This window comes from Polypterus senegalus, chromosome 10 (genome assembly GCF_016835505.1).
Source record: "Polypterus senegalus isolate Bchr_013 chromosome 10, ASM1683550v1, whole genome shotgun sequence".
Taxonomy (NCBI): Eukaryota; Metazoa; Chordata; class Cladistia; order Polypteriformes; family Polypteridae; genus Polypterus; species Polypterus senegalus.
The window spans coordinates 163062157-163082692 of NC_053163.1; the positions used below are offsets into that span (position 1 = coordinate 163062157).

General features: G+C 54.0%; 2 protein-coding genes across 4 annotated transcripts in view; both read left to right on the forward strand.

The window, feature by feature from the left end:
• rabgap1l (RAB GTPase activating protein 1-like) overlaps nt 1–20536 on the forward strand; it is a 70913-nt gene that overhangs the window by 12602 nt on the left and 37775 nt on the right. For all 3 annotated transcript variants that reach the window (XR_005635419.1, XM_039767226.1, XM_039767225.1), the window contains exons 6-16: nt 1825–1999; nt 3441–3598; nt 4561–4671; nt 5954–6020; nt 7008–7110; nt 7301–7467; nt 8204–8357; nt 9576–9669; nt 10129–10279; nt 18944–19057; nt 20220–20294. Coding sequence is in view for 2 of the 3 variants with exons in the window: in XM_039767226.1 (XP_039623160.1) it covers nt 1825–1999; nt 3441–3598; nt 4561–4671; nt 5954–6020; nt 7008–7110; nt 7301–7467; nt 8204–8357; nt 9576–9669; nt 10129–10279; nt 18944–19057; nt 20220–20294 (1369 nt within the window). In the remaining variant the exon portion in view is untranslated. The remainder of the gene's footprint in view (nt 1–1824; nt 2000–3440; nt 3599–4560; nt 4672–5953; nt 6021–7007; nt 7111–7300; nt 7468–8203; nt 8358–9575; nt 9670–10128; nt 10280–18943; nt 19058–20219; nt 20295–20536) is intronic.
• Nucleotides 12883–15010, forward strand: gpr52 (G protein-coupled receptor 52). Its single transcript, XM_039767231.1, has one exon. The coding sequence runs from the start codon at nt 13513–13515 to the stop codon at nt 14563–14565; it is 1053 nt and encodes a 350-aa protein (XP_039623165.1). The 5' UTR covers nt 12883–13512; the 3' UTR covers nt 14566–15010.

The window sequence follows — 20536 nt, forward strand, 5'->3', positions numbered from 1 at the left end:
ATCAAGGTGGTCTGACATAATAAAAAAAGACCCTAAAAGTGCGAATTAAGCAGATGGCAGCCCTGGCAGCCTCTGCAACGGCCCCTTCTTTCCTGAACTGCCCAAGCTGTGCCAGGCTGGAGGGGCTGTGAATTGCAGACTCCCATCGGGTGTTTCCTCGTGTTTTGCTGCCGTCATTTCCAGGGCCTGCCACAGAGAAGTGGTCTCACGACCCGATGCCACCACTGCCTCTGCGCTTGACGGTACGTCTGTGATGATGTGCCGTGTAATGCGGTGTTTAGTCTGGTGGCCAGCAAGTTCCAGTTTGGTCCCCCATGTGCCTTCTGTCCTGGGTGTTGTCTTTTGTCTTTGCCACGGTCACATAAAGCTCTGACTGGTGTGACGTGGGCACAGTCCCTCCAGCTTGTGACCCCTTCACACTTGTTGAAGATCTCTTGGTGGCCGTCCTCACACGGCGTCTTTGGCTTTTGTGGTGGGCCTGCTCTCTTTCTGATGGATTTAAGTGGATCTTCAGGGACTTGGAGGTTAACTTTGGCTCTGCATGGAGTTGCTTATTGTGTTCTTTGGCCTTCCATTGTGTAGGTCAGACCACCATACTGAGTCGCCACAGGTTGATGAGCCCCCCTCCTCACCCTCGTCCTCGGGCTGTGCTCACACAATTCAGAAGGTTTCTCTAATAGCCAGTTGGCATTTGAAAAAATGAAAAGTCTATCATTTCAGGCAGTGATGGGCGGCCGTTTGCCACGCTGCTAACGTCTTGGTTATTGAAATGTGTTTGATTGGGGGGGTGCATGGATCTGACCACGTATCCGCACACACACACTCGCCGGGGTCTCCTTCATCTTCTTTTGGCCTGCTTCAGAATCGGACCCCTCAGTTGTTTCCTGGCTTGCCAGTCAAATGACGACATAAACTGGAAACTTGAAGACCCCGGTGATGCTGATCTGCTCTGACGGTGCCCTTAGGAAAAAGAAAGTCCGCCATTTTGCAGAAGCCATGGAATGAAGCAACGCCATTGGTTAGAAATGAGTGCTCGTGACGACTTCTAATGGTTGGAGGGTAACTGGCTGCTGTTTGAGACCCCGACTTCATTGGTGGGCTCACTAACTTCACCTCTCATCTGCCATGTAATCCCTAAAGACTCGCTCCGTGCACTCTGTGCCCGCTGTGAGGCCGTAATCTGAATTCTGACATTCAATTCCATGTTACTGAGTCGTAGGACCCCGTCTAGGACCACCGGATAATAAGCCTGCGCTCATTTGTCACATTTTGGCCCGCCGCAGGATGTGCACGTTTGTCACATTTCACTTCAGCTGTTCCTCTCCTCCTCATCATCGTCGTACGTGCGTAAGTACGTGCATGCCAAACGCACCCCATGGCACTGGGCCTCCTCTCACCGGAGGGTCACTGCTGCCACATTGTGTGATTTTTAGTGAATCGAGCGGAAGACAGATGGCGATGCTGACGGTGGGTTCGAGTAAAAGGACGTTGGACAAAAATAACTGAGATTGGCGAGTATTGAAGGGAAAAACAAATCAATTCAGAGGACTGAAGTCGGTCGGTTAACAGCCGGAGTCGGTCATTGACACAGAGTGGCAGGAAGGAAAACTGGTAGCCCACCAGGACCCCCATGATTTATGTTAATGTTGTACCAGCTGGACGGCCGTCCTCTGCCAACACACTTGAGTTTTAGCAGCTCAGGGCCGTCATGTGTGTCACATGGACTCCAGGGACAAACCCACCCCGTCCTCAGCCTGACAGCACAATAATTTTTTTTTGGTTGGCTTGTTCTCTAATTGCCTGCCCTTTTTGTCCTTTGTGCAGAATTAAAGATGAAGCGTCCAACACGGAGATCGCATCCTTCCCCATCTATAAAGTTTTATTCTGCGTCCGAGGCCACGATGGCACCCCTGAGAGTAACTACTTTGCCTTCACTGAGAGCTACCGCAGCCCAGAGGAGTTCCAGATCCACGTCTTCAGCTGTGAGATTAAGGAAGCGGTAGGTGGCACCTCATCTGGGTACTTGGGTGGACCTTAGGGTGGAGATGTTTGAGCCATGCTAAAGACCGAGGTGGGCTCTAACTAACAAAGGGGCACAGGTGCCTGTTTGCATAGAGCCCCCACATGGCACTTGTTAGTGGGATGAGTGGCCTAAATCAAATGAGTTTAAGAAAGAGGGCACAGCATGCCACAAGGCTGACTTCCTTCTCTGGGACTTCGAGGCCCTGTCGGCTGGGAATTGGCACCGGCCACCATAGAGCGTCCTCCATGGAGAAGGGGCCATTCAGCCCACCGTGATTTGAGCAGATCCTATAAAATCCCGGGCCACTGGTCAGCGTACAGTGGTGCAGGCCGGGTGATGTAGTACTCGAGTGCCAGGCGCAGTCCCGAGCTGGAGAATGCGGGTTTTAAATAAAACAAAGGGTTTGTTTCTAAACTGTTTTGTGCTGGCAGTGTCTGTCTGTCTGTCTGTCTGTCTGTCATGTCTCACACCCCCAGCGGCTGCCAGGTGACGGCCTCCTCGTGTTTTGTCCAAACTAAAGTCTGCACACCCTGTTGTGATGCAGCAACTCGGAATGGCGGGAGGGGTAAAGTAGGTGAGCAGGACATCACTGATCAACCTCAAACTGGCCTCACCCCAGGCAGCCGGACACCAAACCCAAGCTACGGGCTTGGAGAGCTTCCCCGGCCCTCGCGGTGACATCAGTGGGGACAATGTTACAGCCTTGCCAAGGTGGCCCTGGCCTGTGCCTACTTGTTCAGCGCAACCTCTGTGACATTTATCATGGGTGTCCAGTGATGCCAAGCAGCCTATGGCCCGCATGAAAAGGTGCTTTCTGGTGTTGGCAAGTCATTTTGTGTCAAACAGTGCAAGTTTGACATTGGGTGACACGTTTGGCGTGTGGAGCTCCACAGCAGCCGCACTTGTGGGGGTGACGATTGAGCTTGGCCAGGCTGCGCTGGACCAGTGGGAGATGAGACACCAGTGGGCTCTAGAACATGGAATGAACATCACCTTGGAGGCAGTAGCACTCGTGGTCTTATGGGCATGTCTGAGTGGGATGGCATGAAGGAGCTGTGCCAGGTGACTAAGCAGCTAACAAGTGAAGGCGATGTAGCTGGCATTTGTATTTAAGAGACATAATGCCCTGCCAGTGCATTTGTGCTGGGGAGCAGACATGGTGGACCCTGGGCACCAGGAATGGTGGCATGATGCCATTACTACTGTAAATTGGTCAATAATTGGCTGGCAGATGTATGGGCCTACATTTCAGATTTTTGGCCAACTTGTTTTCTAAGAAAAACCAAAGGACAAGGGTATGGTGCCCCCAAGTCGAGCTTTAAAGGGCCCGCCTCCTGCCCTGCTTTCATGTGGGTACTTGGGTGGGTATGTTTTCAGCCACCAGGGCTTGAGTCGTTCTTGTGCCCCTCACCTCCAGGTCAGCCGAATCCTGTACAGTTTCTCCACTGCCTTCCGCCGATCCTCGAGGCCCGCGCCCGACGTCAAGGACTCTTCGCTGCCAACCCCGGGAAGTGATGTCTTCACCTTCAACGTGTCTGTGGAGGTCAAGGAGGATGATGGGAAAGGTAACTTCAGGTGAGTTGTTCCCTTTGGTGGCGCCGCTCATTCTTGTCATTTCTCCTCTTGGCGTTCATTTTGAGTTTCTCTCCTCAGATTCTTGGAGATTCGTGTTCGTTGGTTTATGAAGCCTGAAGCTCTTTGTGAGACCGATGTCCTTTACGAGGAAGACCATGTGGGACTGATGTGCCACCTGGAATCCTCGTTGACCGAGTTGCAGTGGCGCAGCAGGCCAGTGATAGTCCCGGTGAAGTGGTGGCAGCAGACCCAGATGGGGTACCAGTGCAGGCATTAATGTCGCCTGCGCTGATATGGTGACCCAGTTCAGACTGGGCTCTGTGTGGTTTGGGGGTCTGCCTGACCATCACTGGATATTCATGCAGGTCTTTGGGGGGGGGGGTGTCTCCTGCTTACATTTGAGAAAATGTAAAAGAAATAAAAGAAATCCACCAAGAGACAGGATGATTGGGGGGCGGCAGTGGCCACTTTTGAATTTCGTTTGTGTTTGCTACCACCTTAAGTAGCCACGTGAGGGTCGGCGGAGACCTGAGTGACGATGTGGCCAGCAGGTGGCAGCCTTTAGCTAAGAATGACATTTTATTGCCTGCCTTTGTCAGGTCCCCCTCATCCCGAGTGCTTATCCAAACATCCCATAATTTAATGGTTTGGCAGCCTTAATGGCACTGGGTCATTTTTACGCCGCACATTATAACCAGTGAACTGCCCACCCCACCCCAGTCAGTCTATCCCGGCGCATTCTTTTCCTTTTCTTTACCTAACTAATGTGGAATGAGGGCAGATCCCTTTTGTTCGGCTCAGTTTGGGTGGCACCCAGATGTGGTGCCCACCTGTTTACTTCTTCTCTGGCCCTTTTGTTAAAAATGGAAGCTGAGCTTAAGGGAGCCCTCGATGGCTCCCTGCCCACCAGTCCCTGCTGCCTTTCTTTCATCAGCTGCCGCTATTTTGTCTTTATATTTCAGCCCTGTCCCAAAAGACCGAGACAAGTTCTACTTTAAACTGCGCCAGGGGGTAGAGAAGAAGGTGACTATCACAGTCCAGCAGATCACCAACAAGGAGCTGGCGATCGAACGGTAAGATTGGGCATGTTGGGCAGGGACCCCTGACACTGCTGTGTCCTCGTCACAGGCTTGTGTCCGTGATGCTCTCTGTAGCCAGAGGGTTTCTGCGTTCACTCGCCTGAGCATGCTGGCCCCCTGTCCACATAGCCAATGACAGATTTGGGGCACTGAGGGGCGCCTTGGCCAGGCTGCTCCTAACTATGCCCGTTAATGACTTTGGATGCATCTTATTGCCGTGAAACGCGACAAATGACCACCTGTGCCTAGCTGGCCAAGTGATGCAATCGGCGTGTTGTGTGGTCATCCAACCTAAATGGACTCTCCAAATAAAACCCATTCGGCCTGTAACTAGGCTGTGTGCCTTGGCATATGTGCCCATCACTGGGCATTGGGCGAGCAGCACTTGAAGATCACATGAAGCTCTTTGACAGCCGTGTTGTCACTTAAACACTTGTCCTGTTTGACCCGTGGCACTGAGCTGTCACGTGCCCACAGCTTTAGTGGCAGAGGGATGACTCGGCCTTGGGTAAGCATATCTGTCCCATTGGCATCGCATGCTGAAGACACCTAAGCTTTCTGTCACCATATGTGCCCCTTTCCCACCCTTCTCATTTTATAAGTTATGATAGTTGGGCACTGCCACTTGTATCCGTTTCATTTAGCAAATATCGTTTGTTGTAGGATTCTTTAGCCAAGCCCTTTGACATCCAGTGTTGGCATTCCTGTTTTCTTGTTTGAGTGGCACTTGCACCTGCTGCCACCTTGAATGGATCAACTGACATTTCACCTTATGCAGGTTTTAATTTGAAGTTGGTTTATATGGCTGCCACCAACACTCTATGCATGTCTGCTCACTGGGCAAAGCACTTTACAGCTGCACACACAGAATAAGAGTTGGCGTGAAGTCCAAAACACTTCACAGTGAAGTAGCTGACTGCACTTTGCTCTGGCATGAGCTGGCAGACAGTTAGCCAAGGGAGGGCATGCCTCAGCACTGTGTCTGGGCTCCTGCTGGCACCTGTCCCTGACTGCGATGGGTCAGAGTAAAGGAAGCGACCCTTCAGATTCTTCATGCCAACTTGGCATGTCAGTCAGATCAGCATTTGCTGCCCTCTAGTGAGCGGTTGAGAGGGTCGCCTGGCACCAGCGTGCAGTAGCACATTTAAATGGTTGGCTGACACTTGGTACATGGTTGAATCAAGTGGCGGTGAGCACACAGCAGTTGACTCAGAGGAGTTGCGTTTTATGTTGGTGATGCCCGCATACCCACATGACTGTATGTTTGCTCTTTCAGGTGTTTCGGCATGCTCCTCAGTCCTGGTCAAAACGTTCGCAACAGCGACATGCATCTTCTGGACATGGTAAGGGTCCCCTCACCCTGACTTTCGAGCTGTTGTCTTGTGCCAATGTCTGCCATAAGGAAGTAGGTGCCCATCAGAGTGGGGCTGGTCTGGTCAGACTAGAAAAGACCTGTGGTCCTGTGTGGATTTCTAATGCGATGACAGTGCGCAGTGGCATCAGGAGACTGGTTTGGCGATGTGACCTCCCACGGAGTAAAGAAAACGGGCATGTTGGTTCAGTGACCAGCTGGGGGTGGGGGGGTTTGGGGTACAGAGGAAGGAGAACACCCCCATGCCCACTTGAGGACCACACAGGTCCTCATGGCATCTCCTGGTGTTAATGTGCTTTAGTTTGCCCATTAATGATGTCCCTAGGCCTTGCTGCCCTCCATGCAGTTAGAGTTAAATGGGCGTATAATTTATTGAACCGGAAGGGCACTGCCAGGAGATCCAAAGCCACCAACAGCAGTGCACTGATTGGCTCCAACATTGTGGCCATTCTTAGGCCAGTTAGGTGAGCTTTTAGGCAGCAGAGTAACTGCTGATCGGGCAGTGCCATCATTCTAAAAGCTGTGGCCCGACCTTCCCAGGAAGGACCGGCGACATCCCAGAATTTGGCGAGACTGAGTAGTTTAGGTAGTCGCCATCAGTGAGGCTTCCACATGGTCAGCAGATGGTGAGTTTTGCCAGGGGGCTCTGCTGCCTCACTGTGGGCTGTTATTGTCCGCCATGGATGACATTGGCTGGTCCCTTTTTCAGCTTTGGTGTCCCTCGAGGTCCTAGACTGCCAACTTCTCATGGACTGGCCAGTGTCCTTCATTCCACTTAGGCCACCATCCTTCTGGGGAGCAGATGGCGTGTCACGCTCGCCTTGTCCACGGGTGCTTGTGGCACTTCTTTTGAGGTTCTTTGAGGTCCGCCATCTCCAGTGCTTCCGGAGAGCAGCTGGTAGGACCCCACAGCACACGGGTGTCGGTATCAAGTCCGTTTTCTTCCCTTTGTGCCTAGGAGTCCATGGGAAAAAGTTCTGATGGCAAAGCTTATGTTATTACGGGCACCTGGAACCCCAACATGCCAACCTTCCAGTTACTGAATGAGGAAACCTCAAAAGGTAAGAGTATGGCTAGCGGGCATAGGCTGGTGGGGTGGGTGTTGGTGCATCTCATGTCCGTGAAATCTCATTCAAGGGGCGGCCCCATCTGGAGTGGCTGCCAGTGCCCCTCAGTGTTGTGGCAGCCGTTTGGGGTGTCCCTTGGCAGCTCTGGGACATGGCTCCTCACCCTGCCCGCCATCTTTTACAGATAAGAGGATGCACATGACGGTGGCCATTGACCTGGTCGTCACTGAGGTGGTGGAGCCCGTTCGCTTTCTCATGGAGGCGTCTGTCCGAGTGTACCCTTCTAACGAGAGGTTCTGGTACTTTAGCAGAAAAACGTTCACGGAGACCTTCTACTTAAAACTGAGGCAGGTAAGCTGAAGGCTGGCGTCCTGGGCCGGGCATCCATCAGCCCAGAATGCCAACTCAGTGCGTTAAGGTGCATTCGTGAGACACATGGCAGCAGAATGGAGGGCAGCCTAGGACTTTGCGAGTGACCCAGTAGAGGTCAGGAGACCAGTCTGCTGTGGGGCTCCCCCTCAGGCCCCTCTCCCTGTCACAGTCTCGTGATGGGCTGATAAGGCCAAGGAGACTGGGCGGTGGTGACATGCGGGTACCTGCCTTGATGCCCCACCGCTGCCCGGAGCTCCCCCTGCTGTGTCTTTTTTTCCTTTCGAATTTGTTTTTTTGTTCTGACGCTCCTGTCTGCTGGAGAACATTTTGAGGTCAGACTCTGATAAATGAAAGGTGCCACATAAGAGAGAGACAGGAAGGTGCGTCACGATAAACAGACGTGCATGAAAGGTGCTGTACCAGGGGCTGTGGGATTTACCACTAGGATACGGAAGGTGCTGCCCGGGATGAAGCTAAAGGCCCAGAGGGTAAAGCGCCAACGCTGGACTTGACGTCAGTCCACGTCCTGGACACTCTACAGGCTGTAAAGCCCACACCTGTGCCATTTAATGCCTTGCACCATCTCCCTGAGGCCTACTCGGGGTGGCATTACCCCCTGGCATGGCCACCACTATGAAGCGTGCGATGTTCCCCAACTTAGCGAGGTCAGGGTGAAGGACTTTTATATGTTTGAGTTTTCTGTTTGTTTTTCCAGGCCGAAGGAAAATGCAGTCAGGCGTCGAGCGATGCGATTTATGAGGTGGTCAGTCTACAAAAACAAGCGGACCTAGATAAGGGTCCAAGCAGCCCCTCTGCGGGAGGAGGTGGGGCACCAATGTCCCCCACCGAAGATGACGAGGCAGATGAAGGTGAGCTGCTTTCGTAGTGGCAACGCCATACATGGTTTTGAGGAACAAAACGTAAGTCGGGGTGCCTGTGGTCATTTTGGAGAAGGTTGAATGACCCCTTATGGGTACTTGTGGTACAATGTCCAGAGTTCAGCGACTGTTTGAAGGACTCCTCGTCCTTGAGCCTCATGGCCCCGTGTCTGGATTGACACCAGAAAAGGAGACAAAAGTGCAGGGGACATTGAAATTGTGATGGCGGTCCGGGTGGGCCATTCATTGTTTGTCAGACTGGCTTGTGTGCCCTCTTGTCCTCCTGACCATTCAGGCCTTGCTTGGTTTTCCAGCCTGTGTCTCTAAGAGATGAAGCCAAGTGGACCAAATTGGGAGCACAGTGCCCACCGGTTGTGTCGGAGAACACAAAAGTGACCAGTGGCTCAGCTCGGGCACCTTTATGGTGACCTGATGGAGCTGTGTGGCCTACTGTGACCTTAGACTTGTGACTGAGTGAGTAGCCGTGGCCAGTTTTTGCATCTCGTGGTGGCTATAGGTCCTCGGCCAGGTGTCCTGTGTCTGCATTTGGACTTTGGCCAGCGCTTAGTGCCACGGCCGAGCCCTTAGTGGTGACCTTAACGTGTTATTCGGCCCGCTGCTTCTCTAACAGGAGTGTTGCAAGCGGACATTTCTGAGTGGGCAGCCCCTCCAACCCTGGTTCAGTTGCATGGAGTCTGTTCTACAGTATGGAGTGGCTGGTGTCTGCCCGGGCATTGAGTGCCCAGTGTGCGTCAACACACAAGTCTCGCCACCTGTGCTTTTCATTTCCCTTTATTTCAAGGTGGCACGGTGTGACACTCTGCTGGCATGTCTGATTCCGAGGAGGTGTTCACAGATCATGAGCAGGTCATCATGGTCACTTCTGTGGGCTTCCTGAGGTTTAGGCTGTCCCTGAACCTGCATTCTAACAGTTGGCACCTGCCTCTGTGACAGCATTCGGTGACAAGTGAGCTACTTGAGGTCAGAGCTTCCTAAGGTGTTGACCCTCGTGAGGACACAAGAAGAGCCTAGTTGGGCACTTTGATGGCCACATTTTCACAGAAGCCTGGCAGTGTCTTGGCTTTTAATTTTGTGAACAGCAAGAGTTGCAGTGCCAGTGTGGCAGGCCCCTCAAGTGGGCCATGGGTCCCCAAAGAGGTGGGCCGTGTAGCAGCTCCCAACTGACTTGGTCTTATTTCTCCTCTGCAGACAGCGACAGTGAGATTTCCAGTGGCACTGGGGACGTGTCCAAAGACTGCCCAGAGAAGATCCTGGAGTCCTGGGGTGGACTGCTCTGCAGATGGTAGGCCTGCTTGTTTTATGAAGCTCGAGAGTAAAAGTCCAGGTGGCAGACAGCCTGGTTTAAGGTGGCATATCGCACAACCGCACAAAACCAAGTGAAAACCAAGTGAGACGTTGAGAACCTCCAAGTACACCAAGAATCTCGAAGTCTCAGGACACGCAGTCAGCAGTCTTTGTGTTTTGAGCTTAGGGCAGCATGGGTCATGTGACTTGCCACTCAAATGAGCAATAAAGTAACTGTCTGTGGGGAAAGTAAAGGGCATGACTGGCATTGTAGCACACATCTATATGGCATTTCGCATGCAGTGGGCAGACAGCAGGGTCCGGGTGGGTCAGGGTCGCCAAGGAGAGCGAGGCTGCCAGGCATGACAGAAGTGAGGGGAGTCCCGTGGAAACATTCATATGGTGCCGCACTGGGTGCGCCTTCTTGCCCCTTTTACGTTCTCCTTCCTCCCTCCAGGCACAACAACCTAAGCTGCCGGCCCAAAGGCCTTAGTAGGCTGGTGAAGAATGGCATCCCAGAGGCACTGAGGGCAGAGGTGTGGCAGCTGCTGGCCAACTGTCACGATAGCGAGGCCATGCTGGACAACTACCGCGTCCTCATCACCAAAGTAAGTCACCCTGGCACGCATGTCGTGCTTCTGTGTGCAGCTGTGGGCATTGGGGTTGGTTAGGGGTCACACACTGACAGGGTTAGGTGGCGGGGAGTTTGCCACTTTTGTGCCAATAGCTCACTTGTGCTGGTAGTTAAGTGAGCCGCTGGGCTTTGAATTTGATGGCGACATCCAGAAGGACATGATGGAGAGGGGTCCTCTGTAGGCCCTCGGCCGTGATGTGGGCCCACCTACTGGCGTAGGTTTGTGTGTGAAGTGAAATGGTCGAAATCCGGATGGTGACGGGGGTCTCGGTCCCTGTATCCATTTTAAGGTGCTGCACTCTTCTCTTGTGCTGCTTGTGGTTGTGTGCCAGTGTTGAGCCTCTTGCTTGCTTAGGTTCACTGGTCACATGAGCACAGCTGCAAGCCTGGCAAGGCCCCCTGCAGTTCTGACTGATTGGGAAGGGGGGATAACCAGGAATGACCAGTAGTGGTCAAGAGGATGGGCAATTTGAGGCCTTCTGCTTTTCTACCCCAAGGCTAGTGGGCCACATGGTGGGTGACGTGGGGTCTCTGAAGGGTGCTAACTGGTAAAGTCGGTAATCCAGTCCAAAGTTGCGCCGCCTTGTCCAGTTGTTGAGTGTGTGATTGGGCGTTTCACCTCATGGAGGGTTTAATAGGACTAGAAGAGTGGGCATCATTCATGGCATCTGGTCAGTTGTCCCACCACAAGACTCTTTCATCGATTCTCAGTCATGGCCTTCATTCACATAATCTTGGCGAGTTGTGGACAACTGTGTCCTGTGCTGGCGAGTTGTGTGGTGTGACATTCTGAAGGACACTGACGGGCAAGAGCCGAGAGAGAGTACGACAAAGACAAAGTGGCCACAAGGGGGCAAGAGAGGCTCACCTGGCGAGCGACTTGTGTTCACTGTAGGGGATGTTTGTGCCAAGACCTGCAGGATGTTCACAGAGCCACTGGAATGACATCACCTGGGCATGGGGTTGTGGTGAGATCGCCATGCTTGGGAAACTTGAACCTGTGCTGGGCAGTCTTGAGGAAGTCGTGTAATTGGATGCCACTGCAGTCCTCAAGTGCAGCTCATTTAGCAGCACCACCCACCAAAGTTGTTGCCCAGATACTCTCTAAAGGCACTTGGCTTTCTGTCTCAGCCCCATGTGGTGCCCAAGACTTTGAAGTGCATTTAGTGCCCACTAGGTGTCCCCTGCTTGGTCCACGTTCATTTATGCCTCTTGACACTGGCCACTGCTCATTTGAAGTCCTCCCTTTGCTCATCCTATGAAACTTCCAGAGAGCATTGTGGTATGGCAGCCGTCACTAGATGGCAGCATCTGCCAGGGAGAGCGCTCATCTGTGCTGCCAGGAGCTGCAGCTCGCTTACTGACTGGGCACAAGTCGGAGATTTGATTTGTGACAGTGTGCAGTTTGCACAGCCTCCCTGTGTGTCGGCCTGCAGTTCTCTTTGTGCCAGTCTGTGCTCTAGACGCCCTAGAGTGCCAGTGGCTTTGTGAAAGTGAGGAAGCCAGGGGGATGAGGGTCCGTGTGACACGAGGTGCAAGAGAGAAAGAGAGCATGATGGCTGATGCCTGTGCTTTTTGGGGTTGTCCTTTTTGCTCGTCCCTTTGTCACTGGGGTGTGATGTTACATGGCCTTGTGTGCCTCGGCCTGGTGTCCATCATCTCCTCTTCTCGTTTTTGTTTTCCCCCCTCGTGTAAAGTGGTGCCCTCAGGCTGCCCGTTCTACAGACACTCACTGGTGTGCCCCTCACCGTGTCTCATGCTGCTGGCTCGCCTTACCAGGGGTTTGCCTACAGAGACGAGAGAGCCTGTTGCAACATAATGTGGAATTGGTGGGCAACTCGGCCTCGGGGTGTGGATGGCCCTAATTGTGAGGTGGGCTAATTGGACTTGTATGCAGACATTGGTGACAGTTCATGTGGCCATCGAGCAAACTGAGGGTGACATTAAAGGCTACAGTGTGATGAGGAATGAAGAAAGCGTGAGAGGGGACAGGCAAAGTGGAAGTGCCACCTTGGAGTAGTCGGTCCGGTGTGTCTGCCATTCAGTGCCATTGTCCAGTTGTCTGGCCGTGACTGATCTCTCAATCGTCCATTGGTCCACTCGTTTGGAGCCTATCTGGTGGTTGTGTAGACCCTTGTTCATTAGGTGCCCACCCAGCATCAGGTCCATAGAGGGATGGCCTAATGAGTCGTTCGTGTTTCCGGTTCTGAGCTGTGACTTTGAAGCTGCTTTTGTAGCCTCTGGTGACCAAAGTGTCCCCTCTACAAACCCCCAGGGGGGCATCTCGCCTGTGACAAATCTTCCACTCGTGTGAGTGGCACTATAGAATCTCGCGGTGGCTTGTATGACCCATGTGTCCCAGTGCCCAGGTTGCCCCCCCCTTGTGTGTTTTCATAGCCCTGTAAGCCGGGGGAGGGGGTGGTCAATTGGGGCCGCCTACTGGGGGGAGGATGTGGATGTCTCCGCCCCCATCTTTCTGTTACTGTGCCGTCCGCCACCTTCCGTGTAACAATGAAGCACCCCCATGCCGCACACTTCATTTGTCACTTCTAACGTGGGAGGCTTTAAGCCGGCGAGCGCTTGGCAACTGTAACCAAGTGACAGCCTCAGCCCGGTTAGCCATTGGCCGCGGCGTTTATTGGGGGCAGCAGGGCCCAGTCGGCGTTTGAATGGTGAGGGAGGCTGGCAGGGGCCTCAGGTGTTGACGAACGACACAGACAGACAGAACGAGCTGGGGGAGGGACAGCGGGTGAGCGGCGTGGCACAAGCGAGATCTGGCAGACAAGGCATCGCACACCAGGAATCCTCGGCACCTGGGAGAGCGGAGCGGGCTGTGAGGCTCGGAATGCAAACGCGGCGGAGGAGCAGGCGACCAGAGAGTCCAGTGGGGGCCACTTGGTGATGCTGCAGTCGTAGCGGAGAGGGAAGGGCAAAAAGTGCCAGGTGGGCCCTGGAGAGGAGGACTCTGCAATGACAGACCGCCGGACGACTTTGTAGCCCGGCAGCGGGGCGACGGCACAGAAATGCAGATGCCCGTTTGCTGTGTCTCGTCTGCCTGGCGCCGCCTTCTCGCTCGCTACTCGGAACGGGACCCGGCCGGCTTGGGCACGTCGCACGGATGGTCCCCTCCCCCGCCTTCACCTCGCGGTCGATTTGATGGCTGAGACCCCCCTCCGCTCACTCGAGATGCCTCGCTGAAGAAGCGGCATGAACAACGGCTCGGTCAACACGTCCCAGCACCGCTCGTGCCCATCGGGCTGGGGCCCCCACGATGGCGCCGAGGCCTGCATCCTGGAGACGGCGGTCATCGTCGTCCTGACCGTCCTGATCATCGCCGGAAACCTGACGGTCATACTGGTGTTCCACTGCGCCCCGCTGCTGCACCACTACACCACCAGCTACTTCGTGCAGACCATGGCCTATGCGGACCTCCTGGTGGGCTTCAGCTGCCTGGTCCCCACCCTGTCCCTCCTGCGCTACCCCACGGGCGTCCAGGAGTCGCTGACCTGCCGGGCCTTCGGCTACGTCATCTGCGTGCTCAAGAGCGTCTCCATGGCCTGCCTGGCCTGCATCGGCGTGGACCGCTACCTGGCCGTCACCCGGCCCCTCTCTTACCGCCGCCTGGTGACGCCCGGCCGCCTGCGCGCCTGCATCGCCCTGGTCTGGACCTACTCGGCCCTCGTCTTCCTGCCCTCCTTCTTTGGCTGGGGCAAGCCCGGCTACCACGGCGACATCTTCGAGTGGTGTGCCCGCTCCTGGCCCACCAATGCCTACTTCACGGGCTTCATCGTCAGCCTGCTGTATGCTCCGGCCGCCCTGGTCGTCTGCTTCACCTACTTCCACATCTTCAGGATCTGCCGGCAGCACGACCGCGAGATGAGCGAGCGCCGGGCGCGCTTCCCCAGCGAGGGGGCCGAGGGTGGCCACCCCGTGCCGGACCCTCGCTATGCCGCCGTCCTGCTGCGCATCACCAGCGTCTTTTACGTGCTCTGGCTGCCCTACATCCTCTACTTCCTGCTGGAGAGCGCCCACGTGCTGGACAGTCCGGCCTTGTCCTTCGTCACCACCTGGCTGGCCATCAGCAACAGCTTCTGCAACTGCGTCATCTACAGCCTGTCCAACAGCGTCTTCAGGCTGGGCCTTCGCCGCCTCTCGCGGAGCCTGTGCCCGTCCTGCGGGGGTGCGCCCGGCGGGGACCTCAAGGAGCCGGTGCCAGTGCCGCCGCCAGCGCCCCAGCGGGCCGACTCCTGCTCCATCTGAAGGTCCTTGTGCCCGGCTCTGCCAGGGTAGGCTTCAGAAAAGGACGTTTCTTTTTTGTTTTTCTTTTGTTTGGTTTAGTGACCCCTGAGGGGGTTAGAATGGCGCCCCCGCTTTGCTGTTTGGATCGTCGTGTATTTTGTAACTCTTAGTAATCTTTAGTTGGGCCTCTGGGTGTGAAAGTAGGTGGCACACGTCCACGGTGGTTGTGGTGGCAGTGTCATTTGGGGTTTCTTTTCAACACGCACAAATGCCCATGGCAAAGTCTGATTGGCATATCGATGCTTTGGTGCCCCCTGAACAACTGGATGAATGCTAGTGACTGTAGGCTCAGCTTGCTGCCACCTTTCGTCACCACAGAACGTTCTGGAATCCAAGAAAGCTGCTATAAAACAGGAGATGGGACACTGAGAGCTGCTTGTCATTTTGTGCAATAAAAGTGGAAAACTACCAAGGAGCGAGTCTGTTTGGTCACCGGGGGGCACGGGGTATGGGGGTCCATGTGGCCTGTCTTTTGAGCTATGTGCCTCTTCTCAAACTCCTACTATGAGTCCATGGCACAATATGAATGGGTGCGCCCACTGATGAACTGGCACCACTTTGGGTTGATGGATTAGGTTGTGAGTGGCATAGCTGGCACAGCTCCCGAGCACCATATCTGAATTTCCACCTGTGTGCCATTTGCCCATTAGCTTGATTGGCATCTCTAAGTTTGCTGGCTGTTTATGTGATGGGTGAGTTCCTGGATGCCATTCTGCCATCTGCCCTTCAGCTTCTTGTATAGTCCCTGCTCCCTTGGCCCGCTATGTGAAGTGGCATGATGAGTGGCACTCGGATGCACAATTTCTTCTGGTTATTCCCAAGTTTTTGATTCTGGGGCCTTAATTTTGGTTTTGCCAGTTTAGGATCACTCACTGGGCCAGTGGAAATGCCAAATAAGGCTTATGCCAGCTGGGGGGAGGCAGGGGATCACCTGGCACTGACTTTTCACTTTTATTCAGCCCAGTCTATAAGTTTGACAGGACACTCTCTCTGCTTGTGCCAAGGCGCTATACGAGTTGCTCGTGGGATTGTCCCCATTGCTCTTTAGCATCAGAAGGCTGCCAGCTCAACAGCAGCTGTGTGCCCTCCTTGGCACTTTTTTGGGGGGATGGCTTCCCTCTCCAGTCATTGAAGTGACTGTGCCACCATGAGACTGACTGGCACTGCTCCTAGTTTAATTAGCAAGTGCCATGTGAGCTACTGCTGTGGCTGGCATTGGGGTGGGCACTCCATCTATTCTGTCGTGTGGTGGGGCTTGACCCTGGTGACAGGTGGCATTGTTAGTCTTCAAAGCACAGGCAGACCTGTAGTGTGTGTAGTGCCTTTGTGAAGCAAAGCTGGCATCATGAGGGCAACTTTCCAAGTCTAGAGAATGCCCAGGTGCCTGTGCCAGCTGGGTATTGACACTGCTAATGTGACCCCTTTGTCAGGTCGACCAGTCACAAAGGAGCTTGATGGTGAGTTGTGGTAGCGGGTGCTTAACTTCCATGCCCAGGCTAGCCTGGCTGGCATCAAACTCCTTGGCTGTCCGTGCCCTTCCTCACCCCTTCCGCTCCACCATGAAGCTCGTTGAAAGCTGTCTGCTTGTACCCACACTCGGAGGTGATGCCACCTCATATTCTGTTTTTGATTCCAGTCACACTGGCCAAGGTGCCTGTCATAAAACATGATTTGGTTGGCACCAATTTCCTCCCACTGCCCAGAGACATGCAGGTTAGGTGTTGGTCTGTCCCAGCTGGCCTCCATGCAGACAGGATGTGCCAGTGTGGCCACGATGCGTCGTTTGAATTTGAACCGAGTACCGCTGCTGTGTTTTCCTAATCGAGAACCCTTCAGTACACCCTCTTTGAAAGCCACCATGTCGCTCTCATGCCACACTAACTAGGACTGGCCAGCTCTCTGGTACCCACCCCAGAGCATGCTGGGATGAACTTGGCCACATCAGGTCTTCAGCCTGTACCTGTCTGTATAGCGCCTTTCACAAGGAGCACCCGCTCAGCCTCTTTGGGTTGAGCTTCTCTCCTTTGTGGGCTCCGGTGACTCACAGGTGACCTCGGTGACAGATACAGTGGCCACTGTGTGATTTGCTTGGGCTGTGCTTGCTGCCCTCCTGGGCACTTGCTGGGCAAGCCTGTGCTGGCATTTTTGGAGTAGGAAGCTGAGCAGCTGCATCTTGGAGGAGTGGAGGCAAACTGGCAAGAAGTACACAGCTGAATGTGCCAGCGCCCCATGGCAATATAAGGACTTTCTTAGGTCTTCCTTGGAGCCCGGCTGTTTTTAGCTTTCTGAGTGGCAAGCTTGGTCCTGTGGTGCAGAGGTGACTACTGTCAAGATGCCACATTATCACTGGTGAGTTGACAAAGGGAATTCAAAAGGCTTTGGCAGCTGAAGGCTGGCCACATGGTGCCCAGCACCATGCACCACAGAGTCCCTGGCTTGCCAGTCAGTCCTCGCCAGGATTACTGAGCGGGACCGGATGAGGTGCCCAGCCAAGGCTGATAAAGGGGCATGCACAGAACTGACCTGTCCTTCACCATGTTGGCACCTAGCCCTTGTGTGCATGGAGTTGCGAATGCCATCACATTGTCCAGGGCAAAGGGCTGTGATTCAGGCATCATTCCCAGGCCAGGCGTGTTGGCATTGGCTTCTGACCAGGACCCGAGTGTCGCCACTAAGCAAGCAGCCACACAAAAGCCCCGAATAGTGCCTCCTAGTGGCCGACTCCATTTTCTATTCAGACACACCAATGCCAGGCTCTGTTAAGCCTTAACTGGGTCATAATGAGTGTGACAAACTCACTGGGCCCCGAACGCCTCCCACCTGGTTCAGGCCTACGGGGGACACAACCGTCCCTATTGACTGGTACAGCTGGCCTTCAATGACCCGCTCCTTGGTTGGCTTTGTTCTCCAAATCCCTTCATGCCCACTGCACAGACACCCTGAGCTTGCCCTTTTATTTGCATTGACTGGGTGAGCCACTGTGATGATGCCACTTAAGAAATGAGGACCTGATGGAGGTACGTGATGGTGAGCCTGGCTTTTCTAGAAGATCAGGCATAGGAAAGAAGAAACCGATGGCACAAACGCCCACCGCCCAGCTCCACCCGAAGTTGCCTCCAGTTCAGCCTGTTGCCATTCCTGCTGTTTGCTGAGATGTCAAATTCCAATAAGCTTGGCACTTCCTCTGCTTTGTGCCCGCTCTATTATTCGACGGGTACAAGTCAAGGGGCAGTGGGTCTCATCGTACCTGACGTGGCCCCTTGGCATCATCTGTCTTTCCAACCCATACATCGAGTCACTCAAATTGCCACAGTGTGCCAGGCCATGCCAGCTTTTTGACTGTAAAACTGATGATGTTGTCTCGGTTTAGAACTCCAGTTCTAAATCGGCAGCAGGCATCAAATCGTTCAGCTCAATTTTTACATAAGAGAAAAAAGTTGCAGGGCACTTAAAGGTTATTGCCCTCTGTGCCAGGCAAATGATGTGGATGGTAGCCCCCTCAGAGCTATTGCTGGCATGGACTGGCGCAGATGCACATGGCCTTGCACGGAGAAGATGCTATTAATAGCCAGCGCCTTCCTTTCTGTGTGCCAGTGATAAATGGACCTGTCTGGGGCGGCCATGGCGGCTCATCCTTTTGAGACGCTGGCAGCGATTTTTTTTCTTCCCCCTCCCATTCTTGGGCAGTAGTGGTCTGCTCCAGGCTGACCCCTATTGGCAATTGTGCCTGTTAGTTTTGGTGCCAGCTGTTGTGCTTGAAGGTGTGTGTCATACCCAGGTGCCTGTGGTCACACTTGGTGGCTGCCCAGTTTATCTGCCAGTCCCAAATTGTGTGGTCAGGAAGGGGACAGCTGAGGATGCAGAGGCTTTTATTGCTGGGCCTCTTCTCATTGGGGATTGTAGACCCCCTGTCTGTCTGTCGGGCTGTGTGCCAGGTGGCCCCACCACCATCTAGTTAAGCAGAGTTCTTACCAAGCCAGTGGGCTTGAAGGAGCGGAGGACTGGCAAACCCCTGAGCACTGCCTACCCAGTCAGGCTCACAGCTCCAAGCCAGGGCAGAATGCCATCAGGCTGCCAGCATACGTGTGAAGGACGAGGACAAACCCTCTGAGCGGTTCTTGTACAGTGCCATCCCCAGTGCTGCATTCAGGACACTGAGCTGGCAGTCCAGTACTTTCAGTCCATGACCCTCTCTGCCAGGGCAACCCCAGTCTGTGATTGCACCTGATAGTGGTAGAAGAGTGTGGGTATGAGTGTGCCTGGCATTGCTGCAGGGGTCAGGGTCAGAGTGGGTACACACACTCGGCCATTCAAGAGCCTGTGCTCTGCTTCTTTGCAGGATTCTGCCCAGGAAGGTGTCATCACGCGTGACATCCACCGCACGTTCCCTGCGCATGACTACTTCAAGGACACGGGCGGAGACGGGCAGGACTCGCTCTACAAGATCTGTAAGGTAAGCCGACGGCTCCTCGATCCTGGGCGCAGCACATACTCGTCACGGGGCATTGGGTGGACACCCTAAATGCTTTTGAGTGGCCAGTCAGCACCCCAAAATCCTGTTGGAAGTCTAACATAAGTGAGATTGGCACTGCCCGGTGGTTTCAGGGCCAGTCCAGGTGATTCTTATTGTTAGACGGACTTCTCTGGCATGTCCTCCCACCTTTTTCTTTGCCATGGCCTATACGGGTAGCTCAGGTCTCTTTTTGCTGGAGAGAGAGGGCTCACCTAGATGTTGTATGTGGGGTGCCCCTCATTGCCGACGTTGTGTTTGCAGGGACCCAAATGCATCATCACTGAGTTGCTGGCACATTCAAACAAGCTGCTGTGGCACAGGATACCAGTATACAGAAGGTGGTGCATGTCTGGGCACCTTCAACGAAGTGCCATCAGGTGATTGCCTCTGACGTGCGTAGATTTAACACTGGCAAGTCTCGACAGGAGCTGAAGTGGGTGAGCTAGTGTGTGATGGCAGGGGACTAAAACATGCCTGGCATTAAACTCCCCCTTGTGGCACCCTTCACTCTGCCAGTTCTCAAACTGCCATGAAACGAGGAAATGAATAAGAGAAGTCATGGGGCGTCGGCTGTGTTAGCGCAGTGGGCACTTGGTGGGCCAACTCCCGCTCGACCTGCAGTGCTTCAGGTGGCACTGACCCATGACATCGCCAACCGATACTGCCAGCGGCCGTCAAACCTGACTGTGCCCTGTAAGCAGGGACCCTGGCTGCCCTCTGCTTATTTAGTAGGCTGCTTGTGCCACAGACCCCATATTTGGCAGGACGGTGGCGTTCAGCTGAAGGCGGCTCTTGTGGTGGTCCTGGGTGTCCAATCAAAGTCGTGCTTGGAGATCGTTTGCCATGTAGGCTGTTAGTTCCTCATGGACCAGGCTGCCCACTGACTCTTTCATCCGTTGCTGGCATTGCCTCCCATACCAACTTACCAAGACTCTCCTCAGAACTATGCCACCCGTGTTAAGCTCAACATTGAACCCAACTCCCTGCTAATGAATTAGGAGCCTCCTTAGCTGTCTACACTGACTGGAGGGCACTGCTTTTGTGGTGCCCATGTGTGCCCGATCTCTTGTGCTTTTATTTCTTCTCTTCTGTTTTCTTCCAGGCATATTCTGTCTACGATGAGGAAATTGGGTACTGCCAAGGCCAGTCCTTCCTGGCTGCTGTCCTTCTGCTCCATGTAAGTATTCGCTCACATCGTCCCATTTTCTTTGTCCCACTTTGCCCACTTAGCTTATCTCATTTCAGTCCCACCCACTTTGTGCCATTTCTTTTTGGTAAAACTGGCCCAGCGACCCCAGTGAGTGACGTTTGTCCCTGCAGCTCTTCAGTGTGGGCTTCTCGTGCTTCCTGTGGGCTTTGTGTTGAGACCCCTTAGACTCTTGAAGTGTGTCTCTGTGCCAGGGGGCTTTGTCATGGAAA